This window comes from Palaemon carinicauda, chromosome 35, assembly GCF_036898095.1.
Source record: "Palaemon carinicauda isolate YSFRI2023 chromosome 35, ASM3689809v2, whole genome shotgun sequence".
In the NCBI taxonomy this organism is placed as follows: domain Eukaryota; kingdom Metazoa; phylum Arthropoda; class Malacostraca; order Decapoda; family Palaemonidae; genus Palaemon; species Palaemon carinicauda.
In genome coordinates this window covers 59,076,531-59,093,061 of record NC_090759.1, presented here as the reverse complement: position 1 = coordinate 59,093,061, position 16,531 = coordinate 59,076,531, and the positions used below count along the sequence as shown (strand labels likewise).

Sequence of the window (16,531 nt, the reverse complement as noted above, 5' to 3'; positions counted from 1 at the left end):
TGGTGTCCTCCCCAGTATCCTCATCACAATACAACTGCTCTTTTCAGAATTATGAGAACTATTATATTGATGAGTATTAGAGGTCATATGGTGATAAGTATTGGAGTTCATATCTTGGCCTCCATCTCATGTGGAAAAAACAAGATGGTATCCTTATTCCTCCTTCCCAAGAGTTGCGCTGTCTATCTCTTGCACGTCACAGGTACTCAAGCACCAGAGAACTAGTTCCCCTGTGTCAGACCATGCTCAACAGAGGATTGGACAATGAATTAAGAAAACCAGTGATCGTAGAATGCAGAGGTAAGGAGCCAATGCTCTTCTGCTGAGAGAGAGCAAAAGACCTTTCTTGCCCCACCATCTGTTTATGAGCCCGTATCACCAGAAAAGGATGATTATGATTACTGTACAGTAGGTGTGTAACCAGTCCAGCTCCCACATGGAACAAGAAGCATCTTGTCCATGGTAACATATAGATGTAAATCTGGAATGAATGGTAGAATGACAGGCTCTTCTCTGCTTTCCTGTTCCATGTTCAGGGACAGAGCAATCAAATTGTTCCGTGTGGATCGGACCTGATGCTGGTAAGTTATACTTCCAAGCTCCATTCTTTATCACTAAGGCTTGCTCCACACGAGTAGTTTGAAACCGTGCGGCAGATTTCCGCATATCAAAGAGCATGTCTCCACACAAGTGGTTGTTTTCTGTGCGGTTCGTCTGCATCAGGGAACTGAATACTAGCCTTTCGATATTTGTTCGAGAATGAGGACGTGAAGAAGAAAGTGGTCTTTGTGTATATAATAAACAGAGTACTAAAAAGAAGCAACTATATAAATGGTGGACCCACCCAATAATGATGATAATAATAATTATGATAATCAATATTATTTCAGCAACAATCCTCATTTCTCATAACATGGCATGATCATCGCAAAACACTGATTCTCTCTCTCTCTCTCTCTCTCTCTCTCTCTCTCTCTCTCTCTCTCTCTCTCTCTCTCTCTCTCTCTCTCTCTCTCTCTCTCTCTCTCAATTGGATATAGTTTATCTTGTGTAATATTTAGGAAGAAGAAATCACTCACTTGTGTAATCATGATCTTATTTCATTTAGTGTACCTCTGCTAGTACAGTGTATAATAATAATAATAAGATAATTCATATTAATCATTGAAAAATAGCAGCAGAAGACGAATGCCTATTCTGTGCAACATCTGAACCACTGGTACCACACAGGGGAAAACCTCTTGTTTGAAGGGCGCCATAAACTTCATAAGTATTCTAGCCGCACGATTTAACAGTGCATGTACAGTAGTTTGCAAATCACTATCGTCTAGTTTTTCTGCCGCACAAATATTTTCTGCAGCGTGTGAAGGACCTCATTGATCTACATTGATTTCTAAACCGCTCATGTGAAGCGGGCCTAAAAATGTATCCCCCATCCTCCCTAAATAAGGGGGATGATGGTGGAATCTTTTCAACCCATTGATCATCATACGGGTACAGTATATTATTCCAAACTAATATCTCTTTTGGGGAAAGGGTTTCTTCATTTGACCAAGTACATTTTTTCATGTACAGGCCAGGTCCTATCAGTCTTCTCATCCCTATGAAAGACAGTGGGTCTCTCTATAAATTACTATGATTTGTATCTCTTGTAGGAACATATCACAAATTTTGAAAGTAATTTGTGTTTTTCCTAGCTATACAAACCTGAGTCCTTTAATCTAACTTCCCTCCTCAACCACTCCCCTCTGTCCTGGGCCAAAAGGTTAAAATTGAAGCTTTCAGACTGGTGAGGGGTTCGAGGCCTCTTGTCTGCACCTTCTACCAGTAGTTTAACCACTCGTTAAGCAATTCTAACAACCGTCTTCTGCTCATGCTGAAACAATCTCCTTATTAAAGGACTAAGGCTTGTATAGCTTGGAAAGATACATATTACTTTAAAATTTGTGATATTAAATTATTTTTATAAGTAACTCATCATCCTTCATTAATAGAATACAGTACAGTATGTCTTTATGTTAAAAGATTTTTTCATCTTCACTTAAACAAATGTTTTCTAATTGTGGACATCTTTTTCTCTTTTATTTTTTTTAAATTGGGAAATGTCTGATTTGTTGTAATGTGCAATATAATGTATCATATGAATACAAGTATTAATTAAGAGTTTTCAATATTTAACTTAGCCGGTGATTATATAGCTGCAACTCTGTTGCTCGACAGACAACTCTACGGAAAAACTCGCCAGCGATCGCTACACAGGTTGCGGATGTGCCCAACAGCGCCATCTGTCGACCAGATACCCAGCTCTCAATGTAAACAAAGACTCAATTTTCTCTCTGTCGAGGTGTCGACAAGACGTACTTTACTCGCTGTTGCTAAACTGGAGTTTTTCACATCTAATTGGTGAAGTACTATATTCTAGTTTTGAGCTTTCGCAATGCAGGTGTTTTATCTTCATCTTAAATCTTGAACTCGTTTTTGGATAGATTTAATTATGGTGACAAAGAGAGTATGGACTTTCTTTCACTTTTAAATGGCCGACCCTTCCCTTAGACGGAAGTGTGTTTAGGCTTTTAGTAATTATCTTATCACGTTATAAATTATTTATAGATTTTCCTCTATATATTTTATATCTCTCCGCCTTTATTAGGCCTCTTCGATTAACTTTCCATTTATTATAAACATATAAAAATAAATTTTAATGTTTTGTTTATATGCGACCTTTCCTGAGAGTAGGCGGTCCTAACTTGGAAACCGAAGTTAATCAACGTTGAGCCCTTTATATCGTAATTAGCTTTTAAAGAGCTAAGGATTTAAAACTTTTTAAATGTAATATTTTATGAAAGAATTTCTTTGATAGTCTTCGTACTGTTTTCAAAGATGAACTAACGTTTAGTTTATTTATGCTACGCAGTTGTTGACGTTCAGGACGTTCAACATGCGCTCTATCGTTACGATAGAGAGAGAGTGTATCACGGTTTCACTTTGCAGTAAGAGTAAATCGATTCTGACGTTTTGTTCATTCTTTCTTAGCTTAAATGTTTTAAATTCTTTTTTAAAGGAACTTTTTAATTGAATAACCTTTCAGTTTTTTCCTTTAGTCAAATAACATGTTTTTTTGACGAAATATAATTGGGCTCTTCTCTTAGGTGCGAAATCAAGAGAGAAAGAGAGAGAGAGATAGAGACGGAGGGAGAGAGAGGAGAGAAAACGTTCCGTTCAAGCGGGTAACGTTGTTCTCGAGTTACTCTCGTCCCTAGTCGCTGTACGGGGAGGAAGGATAAAACGTTTTTAGTTTTTTATTCTCGTCCCCAGGCTATGTGCGGTGAGAGATTGAAAACGTAGTTTGTAGGAACTAGTGTTTAGTCTCTTTCCCAGCCACTGATTTTTTTTTTATCTTAAAATATGTTTTCTGTTTTTTGCTGGTATTAATGAGCTTGCATTATACGACTGATTTCGCAATTACTACCTTTTAATGAAGGGTAGAATTACGTATTTCAGGTAGAAATCAGTAAAAGTTTCGATTTCAGTGAAATAAGTGCAAAACAGAAAATCGAAGTGATAAAGTGATATGCGCAAAGTGTTACAGTGTTGCGTCCGAGGGTTCGTCTGTTCGTGCCTGTCGTTCACCTAGTCCGGGACCTCTTGCATGCTCCCAAGCCCAGGGGAGAAGTAATGTCAAACGACTTATGGGTTCGAGAGGCCTTGATCAACGAACAGACGTTTTCCCTCTATGGTATCGGGTGTATCTTACCAAGATCTCCCCTACCATAAGACGAGAGAGACGTAGTTTCTCCTCGTCATCCGAAGGCTTTTCGCATAAGAAACCTGTCACAAGGTTTCGAAGCCCTTAAGCGAAAGTCAGTCCTTTCAGGACAGGTCCAGCGTCCTGGTTACAGCCATTAGGACAGCTCTGACCCTATGCAGTCATCGGATAACTGCTCGCCGCCTAACAAAAGCGTAACACAGACTCCAAGAGTCTTTTTTGTTGGCAAAGTGTTGCGGTCACAGACGTTACCCTCGTCTCTTACCACAACCATTTCCGTTGATCCTTAATGGGTTGTATGGCAAGACATGCAGTATATGCTTGCCTCCCTTATGGAAGACTATTCTGCCGATTAGTCCGTTGAGTCTAGCCGTTTATCTCATCGATATCCTGGCTTTCAGCCAACCTAACGTTCCTTTGTGCTTACTGTTGACGTTGGCGTAGCTAAGTCACGTCAGTCAGGTTGTTTAGAAACACACTCGATGCGGTCTCGTGTGGTTTTTCAGCCGCATTTGGACGTTAGGCCACTTGCTGATGCTCCTGTTGACGTTCAAGACGTTCTCTAACAATCGGAGTTGACTTGTTTTGACGCTGTGCGTCAACCTCCGCATTCTAGAGTTGTTTTGACTGCTCAGTCTAGGCAGTCAAAGCAGTCTCGAGTCGACGCTGTGCGTCCTCACGCACCTGTTGTGGTTGACAGTTCAGTTGTTGACAGTTCACAGACTGTCAAGCAGTTACATGACGTTGCGTTCTGGTCCGCTACTAATGCACCAGTGAGTGTGGACTCTGCTTGTAAAGCATTGCCACCACGGTAGGTCTCTCCCTTGCTTGAGACTCAGCTTTTATCGGACAAGGTTCCTGTAGATGAGGAAGTTGCTGTTCCCCCTCCTACTGATATTCCCTTGAGGACTCTGTCAGATGGAGAGGAGCCTAAAGCTGCTTAGCCCCCTATGGACTTTAATTAAATCATGATGATTTTTTTTAAGGATCTTTGTCCGGATCTTTTTGTAACTGCTGCTCCTCGTTCGCCTAAACGTCAGAGCTTACACTAGGCCTAGCTACTTCGAAGCCGTGGTTTTTAAGCTAGTGCTCTCTCGCTCTCCTAGAGAGCTTTACGTTGGCTAGGCGACTGGTTTTTCACCAGGAGGAGTTTGGGGGATACAGCCTTTGCTTTCCCTTCTTTTAAACTGGCTTATAGAGCGAGAGTCTTATATGACACGAGAGAAGTTCTCGGCTTGGGAGTTCATGCCTCTGCCCAGATAGACTTCTCAAATCTCGTAGACTCTCCCTGGCGCCTGGCCAGGAGACGCTCCAAGTTTTTTACAGGTCAACTTCACAGCTGTTTTCGAGCCTTTGAAGTTTTGCTGTACAATTATGTCATGCATAAACAAGGCTTTCAGGGATGGAAAGCGGTACCGCCTCAGTCGCTAACCCCGTCTGTGGCCGCACCTGCTCCCGTAGACCCTAAATGGGCTTTGCTGCAAGACATGCAGTCCAAGCTTGCGTTCTTGATAGAGGACTTTAATGCGGAGAAGGTTGCTACCGAACCTTCTGGCCAACAACCTTCCAACCGGTCGGTTGTGCGCCCTGTTGACGCTGAGGTAACCTACTCGCGTCTGCCAGTTGAGGTGGTTCCTCCACCGATGCGACCCAGTGTGGGTTGCCAGCCGCACGTTGTCGTTAAGCGACGCTCGGAGGTGGTTGTTGACGTTCAGGACGTTCAACAACCAGCAGAGGTGACTTGTTTTGACGCAGTGCGTCAACCTCAGCAACCCGGTAGGGTGTTGACTGCACAACCCAGACGGTCTAGACAGTCTCGAGTTGACGCTGTGCTTCCTCACGCACCCATGGTTGTTGACAGTTCACAGACTGTGCAGCAGTTCCATGATGTTGCGTCCGGCTCCGTCACGCATGCACCAGTGCGACCGGACTCAGCGAGCCAGACGTTGCCCACTCCGTTGCCGTTTCCTCATCAGTTTTCGGATGAGGAACCCTCTGATGAGGACGTTGCTGAACAACAAGACGATCAGCCCCCAGAATAGATCAAGCCCTGCTATCCATCCAGAAGATGCTGAAGAAGGAACGCTGCTCAGTCAGGCTGTGGATGAGTCTGGTAGGGACGCTGTCATCCGTGGAACAATTTCTGTCACTAGGAAGACTACACCCCCGTCCTCTTCATACCATCTAGCTTTTCACTGGAAAAAGGACAAGACGCTAGAAGCGGTCTCGATCCCGGTTTCCGAAAAGATAAAGTCTTGTCTGACTTGGTGGAAGGACAATATCAACTTAAGAGAGGGTCTTCCCCTGGCTGTTCAAACTCCCAACCACGTTCTCTTCTCGGACGCATCGGACGTGGGCTGGGGCGCGACACTAGACGGTCGGGAATGCTCAGGACTGTGGAACTCGAGTCAGAGGAGCATGCATATCAACTGCAAGGAGCTGTTGGCAGTACATCTGGCCTTGAAAAGCTTCAAGTCTCTCCTTCGAGGCAAAGTGGTGGAAGTTAACTCGGACAACACCACGGCCTTGGCGTACATCTCCAAACAAGGAGGTACCCACTCACTGACGTTGTACGAGATCGCAAGGGACCTGCTCATCTGGTCAAAAGGTCAAGACATCTCCCTAGTAACGAGGTTCATCCAAGGCGACTTGAACGTCATAGCAGATTGTCTCAGTCGGAAAGGGCAAGTAATTCCAACCGAATGGACCCTCCACAAGGACGTGTGCAAGAGACTTTGGGCCACTTAGGGTAAACCATCCATAGATCTCTTTGCAACCTCGCTGACCAAGAGGCTTCCAATCTATTGCTCTCCAGTCCCGGACCCAGCAGCAATACATATAGATGCTTTCCTCCTAGATTGGTCACATCTGGATCTCTACGCATTCCCACCGTTCAAGATTGTCAACAAGGTACTGCAGAAGTTCGCCTCTCAGGAAGGGACAAGGTTGACGTTAGTTGCTTCCCTCTGGCCCGCGAGAGAATGGTTCACCGAGATACTGCGATGGTTAGTAGACGTTCCCAGTAGTCTTCCTCTAAGGGTAGACCTTCTACGTCAGCCACACGTAAAGAAGGTACTCCAAAGCCTCCACGCTCTTCGTCTGACTGCCTTCAGACTATCGAAAGACTCTCGAGAGCTAGAGGCTTTTCGAAGGAAGCAGCCAGTGCGATTGCTAGAGCAAGGAGAGCGTCTTCCATTAGAGTCTACCAATCGAAGTGGGAAGTCTTCCGAGACTGGTGCAAGTCAGTTTCTGTATCCTCGATCAGTACCTCTGTAGCTCAAATAGCTGTTTTTCTCTTATACCTGAGAAAAGGACGATCCCTTTCAGCTCCCACTATCAAGGGCTACAGAAGCATGTTGGCATCGGTCTTCCGGCATAGAGGCTTAGATCTTTCCAAACATAAAAGATCTGCAAGACCTCCTTAAGTCTTTTGAGACCACCAAGGAGCGTCGTTTGGCTACCCCTGGATGGAATTTAGACGTGGTACTAAGATTCTTCATGTCAGACAGGTTGGAGCCGTTACAATCAGCCTCCCTGAAAGATCTCACTCTTAAGACTCTTTTCCTGGTATGCTTAGCCTCGGCTAAAAGAGTCAGTGAGATTCATGCCTTCAGCAAGAACATCGGATTTTCGTCAGAAAAAGCCATTTGTTCACTGCAACTTGGTTTTCTAGCCAAAAATGAGCTGCCTTCTCGGCCTTGGCCTAAATCTTTCGATATCCCCAGCTTATCGGAGATCGTAGGCAATGAACTAGAAAGAGTCTTATGCCCTGTTAGAGCTCTTAAGTTCTATTTAAAGCGTACTAAACCTTTACGAGGCCAATCTGAAGCTTTATGGTGTTCAGTTAAGAAACCATCCTTGCCTATGTCAAAGAATGCTTGGTCAGACTTTATCAGATTGTTAATACGAGAAGCTCATTCACATCTGAGTGAGGAAGACCGAACTTTGCTTAAGGTGAAGACGCACGAAGTTAGAGCTGTAACAACTTCCGTGGCCTTTAAGCAAAATATATCTCTGCAAAGTATAATGGACGCAACCTATTGGAGAAGCAAGTCAGTGTTCGCGTCATTTTACTTGAAAGATGTCCAGTCTCTTTACAAGAACTGCTACACACTGGGACCATTCGTAGCAGCGAGTGCAGTAGTGGGTGAGGGCTCAACCACTACAATTCCCTAATTCCTTATCCTTTTAATCTGTCTCTTGAAGTGTTGTTTTTTGGGTTGTCCGGAAGGCTAAGAAGCCTTTCGCATCCTGGTTGATTTGGCGGGTGGTCAAAGTCATTTCTTGAGAGCGCCTAGATTAGGGGTTTGATGAGGTCCTGTTGTATGGGTTGCAACCCTTGATACTTCAGATCCTAGGGGTCGATCAGCATCCTAAGAGGATCGCGAGGCTCCGTAAGGAAGACGTACTTAAAAGGCAGAGTAATTGTTCAAGTCGACTTCCTTACCAGGTACCTATTTATTTTGTTTTTGTTATTTTGATAACTTCTAAAATGAAATAAAAAACTCTTAGCTCATAAAAGTGTAAACATATATTACTGGTCTCTACCCACCATCCTGGGTGTGAATCAGCTATATAATCACCGGCTAAGTTAAATATTGAAAAATGTTATTTTGATTATAAAATAAATTTTTGAATATACTTACCCGGTGATTATAAATTAAATGACCCTCCCTTCCTCCCCAATAGAGACGCAGTGGGACGAGGAGAAAATTGAGTCTTTGTTTACATTGAGAGCTGGGTATCTGGTCGACAGATGGCGCTGTTGGGCACACCCGCAACCTGTGTAGCGATCGCTGGCGAGTTTTTCCGTAGAGTTGTCTGTCGAGCAACAGAGTTGCAGCTATATAATCACCGGGTAAGTATATTCAAAAATTTATTTTATAATCAAAATAACATTTTTCTTCATCAACAGAGAGCGGAACTAAATAAAGCAGAACAGCTTTTGCATGTTGCTTTGAAATCAGCACAGGATACACAGAACCATCAAGCAATAACGTATATATATGATCTCCTAGCAAATGTAGCATATCAAAGGGAAGAATATGTTAAGGCTGAGAATCTCTTTAAAGAGGTATTGAAGCGTGTGCTTGCAGGTATGTACTGTATCTTATTATACCTCCTAAAGTAAACATATTAAATCATTATTTTGTGATAGGAACTGTTCTTTAAAACTTAGGAATTTAATTAAAAAGCAGTATATAAAATAGTGATTTATTATTTTAGGATTTATTTAATTTTCGTCTTTCTGTTTTTACTTGAAAGGGAAATTCTCTGGACTGCCCCTGTGCTTTAAGAATAAGATTGTAATATGATTGAATCCCTTTTCAAAAATTACAATCTTCAGGTTATACTTCAAGCTTCCTGTCATTTGCTTTGGTTCAGAGCCAAACTTGGATGGATTTTTTATCTATCTATCTCCCAATTTTCGGGGGTAGCCGACATAAAAAAAGACAAAAGGGGACTTTTCTTTTCTGCTCCTCCCAGTCTGTCGATGGATTCAGACGAGCTTGGCTGGTGCTGCTAGGGTGCCACAGCCCACCCTCCCCTGTTATCCACCACAATGAAGCTTCATATGCTGAATCCTCTACTGTTGCTACCTCAGCAGTCACCAAGGCGACTGGAGGAAGCATCAGGGCCTACCAGAATTGTGTCACAATCGCTCGCCATTCATTCCTATTTCTACCACACACTTTTGTCTTTCTCACATTTATCCTCCTATCACCTAGAGCGTTCTTTGCTCCTTTCATCCACCCAAACCTTGACCTTCCTCTCGTACTTCTCCTATCAACTCTTGCATTCATCACCTTCTTCAGTAGACAGCCATTTTCCATTTTCTCTACATGGCTAAACCACCTCAACACATTCATCTCCACTCTAGCTGCTAAATAATTTCTCACACCTGTTCTCATCCTCACTACTTCATTCCTAACCCTATATTCCTCATACACTTCATCTCAAACACATTCAGTTTCTGTCTCTTCGTTACTTTCAATCCCCTTAACTCCCATTCATACATCTAAGCTGGTACAATCACTTTCTTATACAAAACTCTCTCTACATTCATTCTTAACCCTCTATTCTTCACTACTCCTTCCACTGCCCCCAACACTTTACATCCTTCATTCACTCTCTTGACGTACATCTGCTTCCGCTTCCACTCCACCATTTGCTGCAACAACAGATCCCAAGTACTTAAAACTGATTTACTTCCCTCCCTTCTTGTGCATCTCATAACCTTACTCATACCCACATTAACTCTCAACTTCCTTCTCTCACACACCCTTCCAAACTCTGTCACTGATTGGCCCAGCTTCTCTTCCGAGTCTGCAACTAATACAGTATCATCCACAAACAGTAATTGATTTATCTCCCACTCATGATCACTCTTGTTAATCAGTTTCAATCCTCAACCAAGCACTCAAGCATTCACCTCTCTCACAACTCCATCAACAAACAAATTTAACAACCATGGCAACATCACACATCCTTGTATCAGCCCCACTCTCACTGGAAATCACTCACTCAATTTCCTATCCTTACACATGCTTTAATGCCTATGTAGAAACTCTTCACTGTTTGCAACAACCTTCCATCAATTCCATATAACCTCATCACATTCCACATCGCCTCCCTATCAACTCTGTCATGAGCTTTCTCCAGATTCATAAATGTAACATACACTTCCTTGCCTTTTGCTATACATTTCTCACATATCTGCTTAGCTGCAAAAATCAGATCCATACATACCCTACCTCTTCTAAAACCATCCTGTTGAAGGAAGGGGGTGTGACTGTACTTGAATGGTTGGTGAGATTGTTTAATATGTGTTTTTTGTTGTCAATGGTACCAGTAGATTGGGTTTGTGCATGTATTGTACCACTATATAAGGGTAAGGGAGATGTGCATGAGTGTTGTAATTCAAGAGGTATTAGTTTGTTAAGCATAGTTGGAAAAGTGTATGGTAGAGTAATGATTAATAGGATCAAGGATAAAACAGAGAATGCAATCTTAGAAGTACAGGGTGGTTTTAGAAGAGGTAGGGGTTGTATGAATCAGATTTTTACAGTAAGGCAGATATGCGAGAAATATTTAGCAAAAGGTAAGGAGGTGTGTGTTGCGTTTATGGATCTGGAGAAAGCGTATAATAGAGTTGATAAGGAAGCAATGTGCAATGTGATGAGGTTATATGGAGTTGGTGGAAGGTTGTTGCAAGCAGTGAAAAGTTTCTACAAAGGTAGTAAAGCATGTGTTAGGATAGGAAATGAAGTGAGTGATTGGTTTCCAGTGAGAGTGGGGCTGAGACAGGGATGTGGGATGTCACCGTGGTTATTTAACTTGTATGTTAATGGAGTGGTGAGAGAGGTGAATGCTTGAGTGCTTGGACGAGGATTAAAACTGGTAGACGAGAATGACCATGAATGGGAGATAAATCAGTTGTTGTTTGCGGATAATACTGTACTGGTTGCAGACACAGAAGAGAAGCTTGGCCGATTAGTGACAGAATTTGGAAGTGTGTGAGAGAAGGAAGTTGAGAGTTAATGTGGATAAGAGTAAGTTTATGAGATGTACGAGAAGGGAAGGTGGTGCAAGGTTGAATGTCATGTTGAGTGGAGAGTTACTTGAGGAGGTGGATCAGTTTAAGTACTTGGGGTCTGTTGTTGCAGCAAATGGTGGAGTGGAAGCAGATGTACGTCAGAGAGTGAATGAAGGTTGCAAAGTGGTGGGAGCAGTTAAGGGAGTAGTAAAAAATAGAGAGTTGGGCATGAATGTTAAGAGAGTTCTATATGAGAAAGTGATTGTACCAACTGTGATGTATGGATCGGAGTTGTGGGGAATGAAAGTGATGGAGAGACAGAAATTGAATGTGTTTGAGATGAAGTGTCTAAGGAGTATGGCTGGTGTATCTCGAGTAGATAGGGTTAGGAACGAAGTGGTGAGAGTGAGAACGGGTGTAAGAAATGAGTTAGCAGCTAGAGTGGATATGAATGTGTTGATGTGGTTTGGCCATGTTGAGAGAATGGAAAATGGCTGTCTGCTAAAGAAGGTGATGAATGCAAGAGTTGATGGGAGAAGTACAAGAGGAAGGCCAAGGTTTGGGTGGATGGATGGAGTGAAGGAAGCTCTGGGTGATAGGAGGATAGAGGTGAGAGAGGCAAGAGAGCGTGCTAGAAATAGGAATGAATGGCGAGCGATTGTGACGCAGTTCCGGTAAGCCCTGCTGCTTCCTCCGATGCCTTAGATGACCGCGGAGGTAGCAGCAGTAGGGGATTCAGCATTATGAAGCTTCATCTGTGGTGGATAACGGGGGAGGGTGGGCTGTGGCACCCTAGCTGTACCAGCCGAACTCGGTTGAGTCCCTTGTTAGGCTGGGAGGAACGTAGAGAGTAGAGGTCCCCTTTTTTGTTTTTGTTCCATTTGTTGATGTCGGCTACCCCCCAAAATTGGGGGAAGTGCCTTGGTATATGTATGTATGTATGTATGTATGCAGTCTTCATGGATCTAGGACAATTTACCACAGGACAACTGGCTGTAAGACAATTTGCTGCACAGATATTTTGCCGCAAAGTATAAGAGAAGAATAAAAAGATTATATATAACTGGCAACTTAGTCATGTTTCTTTAGAATATTTTTATCGTATTTTATCTATAGATCATATATACAGATATATCATCATCATCATCAGCCATTACCAGTCCACTGCAAAACAAAGGGCTCAGACATGTCCTTCCACTTGTATCTGTTTATATTCTTTCTATGGCAATCCATACAGTCAAACTTTCAGAGTTTGTCAATCCATTGTCTTCTCCTCCTTCCTCTGCTTCTTTTGCAATCTCTAGGCACCTGTTCTGCTACACACACACACACACACACACACACACGCACACACACACACATATATATATATATATATATATATATATATATATATATATATATATATATATATATATGTGTGTGTGTGTGTGTGTGTGTGTATGTATGTATGTATGTATGTATGTAACACATTGATTTGCAGTCTTAGAGACTTTAAGGGTCAAAGAGCAGACAATTAATGAAGAATGGTGTGATATTAGGCACATATATCAGTCAGTTGGTAGTGAAATTTTGGTACATGCAGTTACAAGGAGAAAACCATGGATATCAAATGATACTTTGGATACTATAAAAAAAAGACAAAGACAGAAATTGATTGTTGAAAGTTTTCAAGGAAGTAATGAAAATTACAAGGTTGAGCATGCTAAGTAATCCAGTATTGATAGTGAAGTAAAAAAAAAAAAAAAAAAGCCAGGAATGACTGGAGAGAATATTTAGACAGGAAAGCAGATCAGGCTGACAAAGCTATGAATTCAGGTAGTGGCTCTGGTGTAACGATTGCTCATAGAATTATTAATGAAATCTGTCCTGGGGCAAAGAAGAAGAAGCATATACCCATCAAAAAGAGAGATTGATCTGTTATAACAACAGAAGATGAAGAAAGACAACATTGGATGGAATACTTTAGTGAGGTCATGAATAGGTGATATGAAGGGAATAATTGATTGATATACCTGAAGCTGAGGAAGACCTTGATGTGCCTATGAATGAATTCAGTGTGTCTGAAGTCAAAGCTATCATTGAAGAACTCAGAAGATGGAAAGCCTCTGGATACGATGGAATAACTGCTGAGGCGAAATTGGCCGTGAATGAAGTGACTCCCAGAATACTTACAAGATTATTTTGTAGAATGTGGCATGAAGAGGCAAAACCTGATGAATGGGAGCTAGGAGTGTTGGTGAAAATGGCAAAAAAAAAAGAGATCTGACGAATTGCAATAATTACAGAGGTATCACATTTACATCAATTGTCTTGAAAATATATAGTATACTCATTCTAAAGAGACCAGAGAGAAAGAGTGATGAAAATTTGAGAGACGAACAAGCAGCATTTAGAAAAGGTAGAAGTTGTGCTGACCAAAATTTCATTTAGGACATGGTATAGCAATATGTAGAATATAGAAATCCACTTTTGATGGCATTTATGCATTTATGGACAATGAAGAAAGCCTTTAATAGTGTGCACTGGCCAATTTTGTGGAGAGTCCTGCGTTATTATGGAATTTCTCTTAAATATGTAAATTTGATTAAGTCTGTTCATGAGCATAGCAAGTACAAAGTTAATGTTAGTGGAGTCCTATCAAATGAATTGCCAGTGAACAGTGGATTACTCCAATGGAATGTGTTGTCACCTATGTTGTTTATCCTCATGGATTTTTTAATACATAGAACAGTTGGGGATGGTGGAGAAGGATTGGACTGGATTGGGAACAGGAATTTAGTAGACCTAGAGTATGCTGATGATACTTTCCTTATTAGCAGAACACCACAGGACTTGCAAAGCTTGCTTATCAGAATGCGTGAAATATCACAGGAAGTTAGGCTGAAGATAAATAGAAGAAAGAGAGATAATGAAAACAGAATATGCAATGGAAGAGGAAATATCATTGGAAGGAGAAAGGATTAATGAGGTGGAATCCTTTAAATATTTGGGATCTATGATCTCTAATACAGGATCTTTAGAATTTAAGTTTAATGAAATATTGAAAAAAGCAAATCAGACAATGGCTAGTTTAAGTAAAATTTAGGAATTAAATTGCCTGAAATTACATATGAAATCAGGCTATATATCAGTTTAGTGAGATCAGTGTGACTGTATGGACAGGAGTTGTGGTATCACAATGAAATAATATCTAACAGATTTTGTAGATTGAAGAGCAAAGCTCTCAGAAGAATATTGGGAGTTAAATGGCAGGACAGGATTAGAAATGAAACTATGAGAGATTACTTGAGTGCCATATGTTGATGAGATCATGGTGAGGGGTAGATAGAGATGGTTTGGGCATCCTCTTCGCACTCCCTAAGAGAGATTAGTTCACCAAACTTTCAACTGGGCTTCAAAAGTCACTAGAAGAGTTGTAAGACCCAGGCCTACATGGCTAAGGAAAATGAAGTGTGAAGTGGGTGATGATGAATGGAGAAGTATTAATTTAACAGCTCAAGATAGAGACGACTGGCAAAATTTAACCAAGGTCCTTTCCGTCAATAAGCTTAGGAAGAGATGATGATGATGATGACGTATATATATATATATATATATATATATATATATATATATATATATATATATATATATATATAGATAGATAGATAGATAGATAGATAGATAGATACTGTACAGTATATCCCTTTCTGAGCGGGGATACCTTAACATGGTGAAAAGGTTTGCATCACCCTGATCAGCAAAGCTATACTAGTCAGGGCCACCCATACTAGGTTGGTTTGCTGAGCAATCAGACCAAAATCTCCCACCATAACCAATCCTCAGTGGCCAGCGTGGTAATGAAAACTTGTCAAACCCTAGACATGAATAATACAACCCCGTCTCGTCCCCCAGTCCCTAGCGACAGTGGAACTGCTGCCTAAGGTAGCGGGCAGTTACGTCCCACTGCAGGGTATGCTAAAAATCTCTGGTAGAAGTCCACCATTAGTAACTGAACCTTGCAATATACAATGTCAGGACCCTGTGTAAGGAAGACCTTGCTGAAATAAATAAATTTGGATATAATAGGATTAAGCATAATTAGAAGAACTGGGGAATCTTAAATAGAGTTAAAAGAATGCCATATATTTTGCTTTAAAAGACATGAAAGGAACAAAGAAAATGCAGCGGGTTTTCCTATCAATAAAATCTTGCAGGTAATAATGAAGAGTTTTTTAGTACTAGTGATAGAATTGCAGGATTAATTATCAAACTAAATAAGAAGTATCAACTGAAGATCATTCAAATGTACAGTATGTACCAGCTACATCCCATACAGAGGAAAAAATAAAAACTTTTTATGAAGATCTGGAGATATCTATGAAATAACATAAGACTCAATTTACATTTGTTTTGGATGGTTTCAATGCTAAAGTAGGTTAAAAGAGGAGAGGAGAATCAGTAGTAGATATATTTGGAATAAGCACAAGAAATGACAGAGGAGGCATGCATGTAGAATTTGGTGAAAGAAACAATCTTAAACTCATGAAAAAAAAATTTATATAAAGGAACATAGAAAATAAACTTGGAGAAGCCCAAATAAAAAAACAAAAAATGAAATAGATTTTATTACCATTGAAAAAGTAAATATAGTTAAAGACGTAAGTGCCCAAAAAGGTAAAGTCGAGGGACCCCTTGTTGTTTTTTAGTGCCAATTTCATTTTTCTCTTGAAATGCGGCCATATTGTGCGGAATCCATTGCCTGGAAATGCTGAGCTGTTATGTATATTGATAGCATAATGCTATTTTATACAGCATGCTTAAGAATTTTGACATAACTATCATTGAGCAAATATATTCCAAAGTAGAACATGGTTTTCTTTTATAAACATTATCAATTCATTTAAGATATTTAGAATTTTACTTATGAAATGATTTGTAGTATGAGACCCAGCCTTGCTGAGATGTAATTTCCTTTTTAAATGGAAAATTTTGATTAGCCAGCTGCTGCATAGAGATTTTCCCATTTAGTTATTAAGGAAGTTCATCAATAAATATAAATTATAGGAAAACAATTTGAATTAACAAATCAGATTTGTATTAAGAGTAAGAGTACTTTGGAATTTATATATTAGTTTATTTTATAAAAAGTTTTGTAAATATTGCAATAAGTATATTGAAGACTATAAGACAAATGAGTAAGAGCCTGATCTGAATATTCCCCATAATTGCTTCCTTCTTTCATC

General features: G+C 40.7%; 2 protein-coding genes across 14 annotated transcripts in view; both read left to right on the top strand.

Annotated features, from left to right (window-relative positions):
• Window positions 1-16,531, top strand: part of LOC137627778 (kinesin-2b-like) — a 439,846-nt gene that overhangs the window by 279,242 nt on the left and 144,073 nt on the right. The gene's annotated exons all lie outside the window — the stretch shown is intronic.
• LOC137627777 (tetratricopeptide repeat protein 19, mitochondrial-like) overlaps window positions 1-16,531 on the top strand; it is a 134,742-nt gene that overhangs the window by 116,439 nt on the left and 1,772 nt on the right. For both annotated transcript variants that reach the window (XM_068359086.1, XM_068359087.1), the window contains one exon: window positions 8,682-8,862. In XM_068359086.1, the coding sequence (XP_068215187.1) occupies window positions 8,682-8,862 (181 nt within the window). The remainder of the gene's footprint in view (window positions 1-8,681; window positions 8,863-16,531) is intronic.